A 14,832-nucleotide genomic window follows, 5' to 3' on the forward strand; every position below is an offset into this window, starting at 1 on the left:
ACTTTTATAACCGAGTTGCAGATTTTGTCCATTTCTTTCTGGATCCATAAGTTAAGAACCACCTTGTATATTTTTTTGGTATTTGGTACACTGTCCGATTTAGAAATCAAAGCACCTAACTATTAATCACAAGAAAAATCCAGGCCGGATTACCAAAAAAATATAACGTCATTCTGACCTTGAAACAACACCCTGTATATTGAAATTTTCAAAATCCGTTGGCATTTTTGAAAGAGCACAAAAAACTAATTATTAATGGTTGTCTTTAATTTTTTGCCCAGACAATTTAATGACTTTAATTTTATAATAAATTATTAAAGTTAATGAATAAATTATAAAAATAAATAATATAACTGAAGAAAATAAAATATTTTCAAAATAATTAGGGAAATATTTTCATTTTAAAGTTTTAGAAATTCAGGTCTCATTTTTAGTTTTAGTTGTACAAGAGTGCAGTTTTAGCATTAAAAAATTTTAACATATGATTGATGGCTTTTTCACAGACAACGCACGTCACCGACTATTTAAAATAAATAAGGTTTAACATAAGACATAAACTATTTATTTAAATTATTTATTTCTTTTTGAAGAATTAAAAGGACTGATCTACTTTCGACACATTGTCGATGATATACACTTCATTCAGCTTATTATTGGTAAATGAATATAATTAGGCGTATTTAAAGTAAAAAGTTTAATTTACGTATTCCAATGTATCGTAAAATACTAACGATTAAAAACTTAAGGAGTATAATATTATATTCGCACAATAACGTGGAAATGATAATAATCGGAGAAAGATTAGAAATTGAACTGAAAATAAATCGTAAATAAATTCCAGAGCTCCAATAAGCTTCTTTTCACCTCCGGATAACTATTCTTTGTTTTTAAACCAGGAGATACATCTTCTTTTTTGGTTAATCATATCAGCCTTCGACGGTAATCCATAAATATTATATTATACTAATACGTCACTAAAGAGTTCTAAAAACAACTGTTTTTTATATAATAGCAGACTAAAAATCTAAAAATTTAAGGAATAACGCAGAAAACACACAAAACAATATGTTCTGACATACTGACCATTATAGCTCTATTAAACACCAGACTCAGTACAACACAAGTTTAGTCGAAATAAAATTATATCCAAATAATATAAATAAAATTAACTTATATATATAGTATGTACAATAAAATAAAAATCCGAATTATAGAAAATCCACGGTAAACACCGGGGAAGACTAATCAATACTTAGTCCTGGTTAGAGGGATACCGAATACTACTCGATAAGGACCAGGAACGGAAAGCGAACAAAAAATTTTGTTTGTCGATCAATCAGAAGTACGGTTTGGTCTTTGATCAATACTCAAATACCCGGGTTAGGAGCTCTTACCTGATCAGTACTCTAGCTTTGAACTCCCGGAACGGTTGCCTTTGATCTATACGCAAAGGCCTGGGTTGAAGTTCTCACCAGATCAGTTCTCCGGTCCGAACTCGGATCTCGTTAGTATTTATGCCGTTTTATACTTTTGTTGGTGTTCCAACTCTAGTGCGCATCGACCGTAGTGGTAAGTTGTCGGTGGGAGTGCATGTGTACAAAGAGATGGCAAGCCGACGGTAAGCGCTGGCGATGTCATCGTTACATGTTTCAAATAAAACAACGTAACAAAATAACAATTAGGCTGTTTAGAAAATACTGTTGTTGAGTGATATTTTTTAAGTATAATGAAAATGTTTTCGGCATACAATTTAAAGTGCAGGTTAACACGTTGCTAAATCTGTAAAAACATAAACTGTCAAAAAACTTACTGCTCTCTGGAATATAACTCTTCAATTTATATCCATTCGAAAAATTCGAATGTTTTCGTTTCGTTTTTATTACAAGAATGGCATCTTTGTTGTAAGAGTAATTTGATAGAAACTTGGACTACATAAAAGAAGGGTTCACTTTGATAACGCATAATGCCAATAACGCATCAAAAGTTATGTTAACACCTTTTGTTATTAATCGTTAGTAGTTTATGTTTTAGACAGTATTTCTTAACCAATTGTTATTAAAAAATTACTGAATGAAATGTAGATAAATTGTTATTCTGACACTAAAGTGTTGTGCAATTCGGATTAGTAAGTAAATTTTAAAAATTAAATTAAGGTTAATATGATTACGTTTTGTAGAAAAATAAGAGGTTGGCCTTCTGATGCGAAATTATATAAAGCACTACCAATTTATTGTTGTCTTACTAGGTCACTGCATTGCCATGTATAAAAGGAATAACTATAAAAACATAAATTTCTGAAAAGTGCAAACTTTTTACATTATTTCAGTGTGAGTGTACTTAAGTTAATAATTTTTATTTATAGTATGCTATCTTCTTTTTTTTGTGCCGTGCTTGTTTCAAGCGTTGGCTATCGTCGTATTAACAAGCTGATGAAATGTTTCTCGGTCAGCAGCTATATGAAACAATTCCTCGACCTGTTCAATGTCTAATGTTACGCAGCCAGAACAGTTGTTTTCTTCCAACCCAGCGTTTTCCTTCGGTTTTGCCCTGAATGGTCAACCGGCGTAAGCTATATTTAGGTCCTCTCATTATATGACCGAAGTATTAAACCTTTCTCATTTTTATGATGTTGATCAATTCTCGCTCTTTGTGCATGGTCTATAGCACACGTTTATTAGATACCATACGTTTAGTTTTCGATTAGAGATACGCGACTGAAGGAAACGCGAAACACTAAAATCGGCAACGTCGCTTATGAGAATGAATTGCATTGCCACTGTAGAATGGATTAATGTCTGCATAAATCCGCGCGACTCGTGTGCTGTCCACTGGATTCTGAACATGCGACGGTAACACCACAACTCAAACGCTTCTAATTTGTTAAGATTTTTTATTTTTGTTGTCCAGGTTTCACATCCATCGAACAAAACGGACCAGGTGTAGCACTTGGATGGCTACTGACAGACTTCTACTGCACAATACAGAACGCCAGCTAATAAAGGTTATTCGTGCCAGTTGTATTCTGGTCGAAATTTCTTCATCACTGTCAACCCTGCAGTCAATCCAGCTACCCAGATATCTATAGTGTTCCACCGTTTCCAGGATTTGGTTATCTAAGTTTTATACCGAGTCCATTTGTTTTATTTACGTTGATTGTTAATCCCTTTGCAGTACATTCGTTGTTTACAGCGTTCAACAGTGTTTGAAGGTCTTCTAGACTCTCTGCCATGAGGGCGGTGTCATCTGCGTTTCTGCGTATCTGATGTTATTAATAATTTCACCACCGATTTTAACACTTTTGCGACGATAATAAACGCTTTCTCAAAAATTGGTTCGGTGTAGGCATTAAACAATGTCAGTGACGTAACACATCCATGTCTGACAACACGCTTAAAAGAAACTTGAGCTGAAACTTCTTGATCCACCTTAACAAGCGGTCTGACTGTAGTAAAGATTTTTGAGCAATCTAATGTCGTACGTGTCCAGACCAACTAAGTCCAAGCGTTGAAATAGTAATGTATACTCCATCTAATTTACTTACCGTTGCACGTCATCCGCGCCATAGCCCGTGACGTCACATGATACCAACACGAAATATTTAGGCGGTAGGTGTGTTCTTTTTTCGAATCACTTTGCCGAGTACACTGGCATTAGAGCAACTAGACATATTTTATTATATACGCGTAGAAATAATATTTAAAGATTTCTATTAATGTTAACTTAAAGAAATACATAATAATATGTTTCATTTAATTTGTATAAATGGATTATAAAGCGTTTTTATGAAGCACATTTGTTCGGAATACACTGTAACTATAATCGAACGCAGGTGATATTTTGGCATAAATTGGTAACATTTATTTGACAGTTGCGGTGATGACACTTCATATTTGTTTATGTATATTCTTTACTATAAGTATTTGTTTCATTATATTTACTATTTTTATTATGTACTTTAACGTAAGATTATAACTTAATTCTTGTTTTCTATTTCTAAAGTTTTTATTTATTTACATTGAATATTAATTTGTTTTGCTGTATTTGTTTTGCACTGCCGCAAAAATTGTGTGATGTATTTGATTTAAAATGAATTCAAGAATTTTTTTTAATTGGGCAACAATGCCAACTTAGATCTCTAACGTAGATAATGACGTGCAACGGTAAGTAAATTAGATGGACTGTATATGGTACTCTACCAAAGTGTTTCCGATATCTATAAAGCATACGTAAATATTTTTCGAATTTTGAATTTGCGTGATTGTTTCTTTGTGAAATGTTTTACAATTGTAGCATTGGATTAATTAAGTAATTTCTTCCTGCTATCTTCACAAGAAACCTAGGGAACGTTTCCATACCAAGATTGATTTACATCAGATCGGATCAATATCCTGTTCTAGTTTGTATTAATTTCTTAGTGCTGGTTCTACCTAGTGCTAGTTCTTTTATGATTTTCTTGTATATATTGTTATATTTTCTTTAGATGCAAGTGTTGTGTTATGTGTCTATATTCTTCGTTGTATTTTAGTGTGTGCTAGTTTTTCTGTTCATTTTATAACTTTTTTGTTGTCTGAATGATTTGGTTATCGGTTATTTATCTGATCTTCCTTCTGGTGTTATACTTCTTCTTCTGGTGTCGTACGCTCAGCAGCGTGTATTCGTTCATACTGGTTGGAGGATGCGTAGGGATCCATCTGTCGCTCTTATCATTGTGCTGATATTAGGTACGTACTAATACTGGTCAAAAACTTCGATCATTAATATGACATTCAATAGATTCACCTCTTAGAATATAACCTACGTATTAGAGAGTGAGAGAGAGCATATCGCACCCTCAGTGCAAGACTGCAGTAACTCAAAATAAGTAAGTTTCGAGATAAAGACGATTTTGTTTATTTTCGTGCTAATATCGGTGAAATAAGACACAAGTTTTAAGAAAAATTAACATTTGATTATGATTTTGCATGCTTTTCAGCCTATATTACATTAACCAAAAATAGAAATTTGAAAAAAATAATATTAATGCAAAAAAAATTAGGAATTTCAAAGTTACAACACTTTTGCACGGAAAAAATTGTTAATCACTACACATTTAGTATTAGAATTTCAAAGTTACAACAGTTTTGCACGGAGAAAATTGTAAAAAGTGTAGACACATTTACTTTTACAGTAAAACATGTGTTACCGGCCACCTGTACTAACGGCCAGTTTAAAAATTCCCCAAACCAATTATGTATATCTAGACTACAAAAACTGGCAATACCGGCCACCTTTCTATATCGGCCAATAGTTCTTTCATTTTTAGTGGCCGTTGCTGACAGGTTTTACCGTAGTTGTTGTCCTCTTCTCGTACATCATCTTCTGCCCAAATATTTTTATAAAAACTATGGTGGGCTTCTGGTATCATACCCGAATGGCATAAGTATACCAAATCTTTCTTTTTGGCCATTTGAATTTTTGGCTGTTCTTTGGCAAGTTTTCTGAGAATAGATATTTTTGACCTCTCAGTATTGTCAATACACAAGTTTTAAGATAACTGTTTTTCCTTTCATGAGAAAAAATACTTTTTGGTCGTAAATAATTAGTCTTATTTTATGTGGTTTTAATCCAATATAACAAATAAATGGTCAAACGACATCGCACACATCTTATGGAAAATAAATATAATATCACACAAAGGACATAAAATTTACATGAATAGATTGGTCTCGAAAATCTTTGTTTATTGTCTCAGCCGTTAATGGATTACGTAGACGCGCTGTATATTAAAATTAAACACCGCAGATATACATAGATATTAAAATAACAAATATCTTACTTTTTTCATTGCTTGTTATTGCTTGTTATCGAATCCGTTGCAATGTTCCGTGCAAAACTGTTGTAACTCTGTTACATTAGAGTTACAACAGTTTTGCACGGAACTTATGTTCAAATACGCAAAATAGTTAAACTGTTGTTGTTTTAATATTTAGCCCATTAAGCATTTGAAAGTTACTAAAGTTTTACAGGGGATCGATATGCATGTTTACGATCGAATTCCATGATTATTTCATTTTCATAAAATTTTGAGTTACTGCAGTCTTGCACTGAGGGTGCGATATGTTTAACATTACGTGTTAACGATTTTGGTCTACCCATCCATGAATCATTTTTTATCACACCCACTTTCCTGTGTATAGTATTCACTATCTTATAGCTCCACTATAGTGTCTGCCATGATAATTACATTGGCAGCATATCAGCAGCTTATTAATAGGGATTCAATGATACCTTTTTCATTCTGCTGAGCAAATTGAAAAATAATGACAGGACACCTAGTAGGACGCTTAGCGGAACTATGGTGGGACGTTGGCCAGTAGGACCACCAAGGAAGAGGTGGATAGATAAAGTGAGAACCGATGCTAAAGAGATATTGAGAGAAGGATGCTGGAGGAGGCCAGGACCCGACTTGAGCTGTAGTGCCATAGGAAAGAGAGAGAGAGAGCGAGAGCAAGTTGAAAAATGATTTCTACATACATCATAAACAACTGTGGGAGAGGACATAGCCATGTCTCACGCCTTTATTTGCACTTGTTCTGTATATAGAACGTTGTTAGTTTTAATCCTGGACGAATATGAAAACTCTCAGTTTTCAGATATATCATGGGTTTTATGTTATTTATGCATTTTCCAGTTTCTTTTGAAGATAATTGAATAACATTCATGTTTATATTAGGCATTTATAGTGAACTAGTAATCACACAAAAATATGATATTGTTAAGTTATATCATTTTGTATGAAAAGGAAAGGTAGGTACTATTAATTTGATATCTGGCATCTAGACAAGCAGTTAAGTAGGTACTTACTTGTCTGATCTTAAATTAACTTTATTAGTAATCTAGTTATGTTGCCGAGAAAATTTTGGTGCGTTTATGTTCCGGTCTTTAAAATACAACTAGAATAAAGCAAGCACAAATTCATTAGAAAAAACTAAGTAAACGAGGCAATCTATAATTTTAAGTATTTTTTAGCCTATTTTGAACCCGATGTAGATTGTGAATACTACTTTTTGTGATTTTTTGAGATTTGCATTATTTATTTTGTATGTTATTATAAGAGCAGGAAGACCACTTCGATTGAAATATTTTTTATATATCTACAATTAATTGCATTTAGAAGATAAGTTTTGTACATCCGTTTTAATTTTAATTTCTAAATGAGCTTTTAATTAAAATCATTTCAGCGCTCATTTCTAATTGAGCTTAATTTTAATTTCTAAATGACATGCTTCCTATCGAATAAAAATTATAGATGAGCAGCACATTGATGTTCTAGTGATACTCTTGAACCAAATATATAGCACAGGTGTATTACCCAAAGAATGGTTAACGTCAATCTTTGTTTGTCTCCCCAAAAAGAAAAACGCAAGAGAATGCGCCGATTACCTCACCATTAGCTTGATGTCCCATGTCGATGGTGAAAGTTCCCAACCTCCTATGTCAATTTTTGGATATTTTGTTGGCCATCTAGAAGCCAAATAATGAAATAACGACATAGGAGCTTGTAAACAGTAAAAATACATATTCTCTTAAAACAAAATAGCCAAAAATTGACTTAAGAGGTTGGGAACTTTCACCATTGATGTGCTAAAGTTGCTACTGAAAGTCATCCATAACCGAATATATCATAAACTGGACATAGACATTAATGATACACAATTTGAGTTTCGCAAAGGCCTAGGAACGCGTGAAGCTCTTTTCTCACTTAATATCCTAATACGAAGGTGCTTAGACGTCAGTCAAGATATATATGTCTGTTTTATTAACTATAATAAAGCTTTCGATAAAGTACGACATGAACAATTAATGAATGTCCTGAAATTAAAGAAGGTACACTACAATGACCTCATTATCATATCTAATTTATCCCCTAAGCAGCGAGCAAAAGTACGTGTTAAGGAAGCTGTCAGAGGAAATTAAAATTAGACGTGGGGTGAGGCAGGGATGCATATTGTCGTCAGTTCTCTTTAATGTCTACTCTAAAGAGATCCTAAAAAGCTCTTGAGGGCGAAACAGCTGGAATGAAGGTGAACAACATAAATTAAATAAAATACAAATAAACTGTTTAAAATATATTTATTTTAGTGAAATCATATAATAAAAGTAGAAGTATAATTTCTTACGTGCGTACAAAGTACACACACACACATTCTTTTATCAGTATTACGGCATTGATCTACCAGTAATATAGTATCAGAAATATACAAACATAAGACAGGAAGAATAACTATCTTCTTTTTAAATAAACGTACGCTTCTTCTTCTTGTAGTGCGTTTCGAGATGTTGGCGACCATCGTGGTAATCTGTACTTTGCACACTGCTGTTCTGAAAAGATTTGTGGTTGTTTTGTTGAATCACGTACGTAGATTTTTCAGACAGGAAATCCTTTGCCTTCCTGGTCCTCGTTTTCCTTCCACTTGTCCCTGTAAAATTAGTTACAGCAATCCATATCCTACGCTGTTGCTCATTGTCTGACTGAGTTATTCGATTTTGGCTGTTTTTATTGGGATTACCAGCTCTTTTTCTTTTTGTATTCTTAATAAGACGTCTTAGTAACGTGGTCGGTATAAAATATCTTCAGGATTCGACGATAAAGCCACACATCGAAAGCCTCGAATTTTCTTGTATGTAGAGTCTGTGAGAGTCCACGACTCAATTCCATACAACACCATAGGGAAGAGTAACATCATAGTAACCTGATTTTTGTGGGTTTGGATAAATCATAACATTTGTATAGCTTAGTCATGTTTTGAAATGCAATTCTTACTTTCTTCATCCTACATTTGATTCCCAGGGAATGGCCTCAGTTTTCATTGACGTTCGTACCGAAGTAGGTGTATGTTTTTACTCTTTCTATTCGTTGACCGTTCACACTGATTCGTCTAAATTGCTGTTCCTTCTTACGTGATCATAGATTTCGTTTTCCTAATGTTTAGTGAAAGTCCATATATCTTTCAGCGAATACGACCGTGTCGTCCGCGTATATTTGATTATTGATAAATTATCCTTTAATAATTCCGGCTTTAACATTCTCTACTGCTTCTTGAAAGTTGTCCTCCGAGTAGATGTTGAATAACAGGGGTGGTAGTATACATTCCCGTAGAACCCCATGTTTGATTTTAATATCATCGGGTTCTCCTGTTTCTGTACGGATAGATGATGTTTGGTTCGAGTAAAGATTACTAAATTCTTAGATCGCAGGTGTTTATTCCAATTATGTTAATATCTCCATCAGCTTGTCGTACTTTACTGTATCGAACGCTTTATGGAAATCCATGAAGCAAACCGTACGTTTAACAGACATAAAATCTAAAATTAGTGAGAAATACAAAGGTGAGTTTTTAGAAGCTAAGTTTAGATTACCAAAATTTTACTCCTAAAATGTACGAAACGCTCTAAAAGTGCATGTTAGATCAACCATTACAATGCTAGTGCAAGGCTTACTTTATACATGCCCATCACCTAAGCCCTAAGCCATTGTTGTGACTTGGTAAATAAATTTTACGAAAATTTGAAAATGAGTATTATTTTATAATATTCCATTTATTCAACAAATATTTTAAAAATAAATCAATGAAGTGGTCTTCTAATTAATAATATTAATATTTTTCTATACTCTTTAAACTGTATAATATACAGATTGTAGTAAGCTTATGTGACATTAGTAATTTGAATCGTACTTTTATTTATTACAATAAAGAACATGTATATCTTTTGTGTAAATTGGTTTTTATTTTTCGCTACCCCCTTTCGTTAGTTAGATTCTTTTAATGGATATTGAAGACGAACTCTTGAAATGAGTTGTGAAACGAATGGTTTCACATTAATCCCTGATCCTAAACTTACATCTTCTTTTCAGAGCAAAGCTCTGAAAAAAGGATATAACCCGGAGATCGTTTTTTCACGTACTAAACTTGAAACTCGATGTACTAAGTAGTAGACCAATAGGGCTTTTCATTCACAGTATTTGGTTTCGAGCTTCTGTCATATGTCGTATAATTCGTGTATATTAATATTATACACAGATTATATAACATATGACAGAAGCTCGAAACAAATGACAATCGATGAAAAGCCCTATTGGTATAAACATCTTTCGAATTGTCAGGCCACAAAGAGGCAAACTTTTTAGTAATATTTTAATTACGCACCAACAATTTTAATTACTTAGGTATTTTGATATACAGGGTGTAACAAAATACAGGTCATAAATTAAATTACATATCCTGGGACCAAAAATTAGTTTGAATGAACCTAACTTACCTTAGTACAAATATGCACATAAAAAAGTTACAGCCCTTTGAAATTACAAAATGAAAATCGATTTTTTCGAATTTATCGGAAACTATTAGAGATTTTTATTGAAAATGGACATGTGGCATTATTATGGCAGGAACATCTTTAAGAAAAATTATAGTGAAATTTGGGCAACCCATAAAAGTTGTATGGAGGTTTTGTTCAATTAAAACCCCCCCAAACTTTTATGTAAGTTCCAATTAAATTATTATTGTGGTACCGTTAGTTACGTTCAATATCATTAAAACTTTTTTGCCTCTTAGTATTTTTTGGATAAGGCAGTTTTTATTGAGTTGCTAACTTGACCATTACCTAGTTAAATAGTGTTTTGAAAACTTTTTTGCCTCTGTGTATTTTTTCGATAAGGCACGTTTTATCGAGATGTGGCTTCTTTTTTAATATGGTTCAAAATCTACCTAAAAATATAAATCATAAATAAATTTTCATATTATTACTAAGTCTCCATAATCGTACTTAACCATATACAAATTTGTGGTGGATTTGACAAATATTCTAATAGTATAGTATAGTTGATCCAAAAGATGGCATAACCCAGACATCCAAAGTGAAAGTTATCCTTCAACACCAAATTGTTCTATGTGGTCCACACAATGTCCAGAAAAAAGTCACACCATTTTGAGCGTCGGGTTTGGGGGGGAGAGTGGGGAGAAATCGGTAAATTCGTAGTTTTTTAAGTTTTTCGCCAGTATTTCTAAAACTATGCGGTTTAGCATGAACAACCCTCTATACAAAATTTTTCTACATTAAATTTGAAATAAAAAAGGCCCTATGCATAATCTTTCTAAAATGAATGGTTCCAAAGTTACGGAGGTAGTATAGTATAACTGGTCCAAAAAAAGGCCTAACCCAAACATCCAAAGTAAAAGTTTTCCTCAAACACCAAAATGTTCTATATGGTCCACATATTGTTCAGTAAAAAGTCACACCATTTTGAGCGTCGGGTTTGGGGGGAGAGGGGGGAGAAATCGGTAAATTCGTAGTTTTTTAAGTTTTTCGCCAGTATTTCTAAAACTATGCTTTATCATGAACAATGTTATATACAAAAATATTCTACATGAAATTTAAAACAAAAAATGTTCTATATACCCTATTCCACGAACATACGCCTGTTTTGGATTACTTCGACAACGAATATTTTACTGTGCAAAATAAGAAGAACGAAAGTAAATTGCAAATTACATTGTTGTTTATTGGAATAAGTATTAGCGCCATTTACTTTCGTACTTCTTATGTTGCACAGTAAAATATTCGTTGTCGAACTAATCCAAAACAGGCGTATGTTCGTGGAATGGCCCATACATAATTGTTATAAAATCAACGGTTACGGAGGGTGAAAAGTCGAGGTTTTCGATACTTTTTATATTTTTTGGGCAATATTTATGATATAACTATACCAAAAATCCAGACATCCTTGTTCTATATGGTCCACATACTGTTCAGAAAATAGTCACACCATTTTGAGCGTCGGGTTTAGGGGGAGAGGGGGGAGAAATCGGTAAATATAAAAAGTATCGAAAACCTCCACTTTTCACCCTCCGTAACTCTGGAACCGTTGATTTTATAACAAATATGTATAGAACCTTTTTTGTTTTAAATTTTATGTAGAACATTTTTCTATAGAACATTCCTTACGCTAAAGCATAGTTTTAGAAATATTGACGAAAAACGTAAAAAAACTACTAATTTACCGACTTCACCCCCATCTCCCCCCCCCCCAAACCGGACGCTCAAAATGGTGTAACTTTTTACTGAACAATATGTGGACCATATAGAACAATTTGGTGTTGAAGGAAAACTTTTACTTTGGATGTCTGGGTTAGGCCTTTTTTTGGACTAATTATACTATACTACCTCCGTAACTTTGGAACCGTTCATTTTAGAAGGGTTATGCATCGAGCCTTTTTTATTTCAAATTTAATGTAGAACAATTTTGTATAGAGGGTTGTTCATGCTAAACCGCTTAGTTTTAGAAATATTGACGAAAAACGTAAAAAATTACGAATTTGCAGATTTCTCCCCCCTCTCCCCCCCCCAAACCCGACGCTCAAAATGGTGTGACTTTTTTCTGAACATTATGTGGACCATATAGAACAATTTGGCGTTGGAGGATAACTTTCACTTTGGATGTCTGGGTTTGGGTCTAACTATACCATACTATAAATATCTCGATAAAAACTGACTTTTCGTAAAAGTACTAAGAGGCAAAAAGTTTTTAAAATATGGTGTTTAACTAATGGTACTACAATAATAATTAAATTGGAACGTACACAAAAGTTTGTGGGGGTTTAAAGGAACAAAACCCCCATAAAATTTTTATGGGGTGTCCAAATTTCACTATAATTTTTTCTTAAGATACTACTGCCATAAGAATGCCACATGCCCATTTTCAATAAAAAAATCTCTAATAGTTTTCGAAATATTGGAAAAAATCGATTTTCATTTTGTAACTTCAAAGGGCTGTAACTTTTTTATGTGCACTTTTGTACTAAGGTAAGTTAGGTTCAATCGAACTATTTTTGGTCCCAGAATATGTGATTCAATTTATGACCTGTATTTGTGTTACACCCTGTATTAACCATTATTACTAAATCTAGAATCTAGATGTACCAATTTATTTTCGAAAAATTATTTGTGATTGAATATTTTCTCGGCCAACCTAATAAAATTTCACGTAATTTTTGTTGCAATTAGTGTTTGGGTTAAATAATCACGAATAACTCACAAATTAAAGCAGTTTAGTATAGGGAAGACGACTTGCGAGTGTTGGGAATGCTAAATTGGATAACCAAAGCGAAGGATAGGAAGAAATGGAAGCTGATTTTGGAACAGGCCAAGACCCACCATGGGTTGTAGAGCCAATGATGATGATGAAGTATAGGGAATGCTTAAGCAATAAAAAAGTACCATAAAATATAATTTCATTACAATACTAAAATACAGGGTGTTCCATTTAAGAAAACTCAGAAAATACTTATTCCGAGTTTCGACCAACCCTGTGTACTAAAATAAAACATTTAGTTAAGTATACTAATAATTTTTAACAATAGTAGACTATATTTAAAATCATTTGAACATAAATAGAGTTTTTGATGTCAAACTACTACAATTCTGCAGGGTGTGAATATTTCTACGAAATTAATAAAAGAAACGTAATTATCTATTAAACTACCCCGTATAACATTACAAAACCTGATATTTTAACAAAGAAGGCATCGAGGAGAATCCAAAAATATACAGGGTGTCATATTAAAAAAAATTAATTTATAAGCAACTTCCGGTTTAACCGGAAGTATATAGCAAATAGATTCCAATTTTCATGATTCAGTTACCTTAAGCCCTCGAGATATTTCTAATTGGTCGTTTATCTGCCTCACCTTGTAAACATTTTGCAATAACCGTATTAAGCTGTTAAAAATAATAAAAAACTTTTCTGTAATATTTTTATATTTTATTAATTTTAAACAGAATTTTTACAAGAAGAAGTTCCTTAAGTTTTTCTACTGAAGATAGAGCTGATTAGGCTGATATTTCAACATAGAATCCCATTTACTTCCAAATTTCTGAAACTGAAAATAAAATGAATTTTTATCGTATTAAATATTTATACTCCTGGAATGAATTTAAAAACCAAGTTAACGAAATCTTCCCAAACAATGATCATAGAAGTAACTTAATCAAGAAAAATAACGTCGACTTATAAAATCTAATGAAACAGAATATAGACACCTACAGAGAATAATTAAAACTGAGATCAAATTAGCCAAAGAAAAACGTACGAGAGAAAGGTGCGACGAAATGGAGGATGTGATATCTAGGCACGACCTATTTAATGTACCTGTAGGCAGTGTGACAGGTACACAAAAAAGTAAAAGAAATAAGCAACATATTTAAAAAACGAGTTCCCTCTGTACTCGTTGACAATAACAAAATTATTGTAAATGAGAACGAAATAAGAAAAGAATGGCAGCTGTATGATGTATCGGAGTTGTTTGAAGATGACAGAAATTATATTACCGAATTCTACCAAAATTATTGTACTAATGCATGATGGCTCAGAAATTATGAAATCAGAGGTAGAACACGTTATAAAAAATGATAAAATTGGAAAAGCTTCTGGTCCAGATATCAGATAATACACCAACTAAGTTGCTGAAGCTAATAGATGAAGATAACATAAAAGTAGTAGTAAGACTTTTTAATGCAATATACAGTATGCGACAAAATGAACAGTACTGAAAAGAATACCTATTTAAATGTTTATAATTATTTATGTATCCAGTATACATGATAGGTATAGCCTTGCGAACATTATTTACGACGATGCATGTTCCCGTTAAAAGAGATGTTAAAGATGCCCTCTGGGAGGGCATCTTTGGCGGATCTACGGGATGGGGAAATTCTCCCCCCCCCCCCATCAAGGTGCAAACTTAAAGAAAAAAAATTGTTCAAACATAAATAGTTATTTTCCTAACAAGAAGT

The 14,832-nt window shown here is 32.8% G+C and overlaps 1 protein-coding gene across 2 annotated transcripts in view; it reads right to left on the minus strand.

Moving 5' to 3' along the window:
- Window positions 1-13,779: 13,779 nt before the first annotated feature.
- The window catches only part of LOC126888203 (glutamyl aminopeptidase-like), a 107,772-nt gene continuing 106,719 nt past the window's right edge, over window positions 13,780-14,832 (minus strand). For both annotated transcript variants that reach the window (XM_050656257.1, XM_050656256.1), the window contains one exon: window positions 13,780-13,919. In XM_050656257.1, the coding sequence (XP_050512214.1) occupies window positions 13,883-13,919 (37 nt within the window). In that variant the 3' untranslated portion in view covers window positions 13,780-13,882. The remainder of the gene's footprint in view (window positions 13,920-14,832) is intronic.

Source organism: Diabrotica virgifera, chromosome 7 (assembly GCF_917563875.1).
Source record: "Diabrotica virgifera virgifera chromosome 7, PGI_DIABVI_V3a".
Lineage (NCBI taxonomy): Eukaryota > Metazoa > Arthropoda > Insecta > Coleoptera > Chrysomelidae > Diabrotica > Diabrotica virgifera.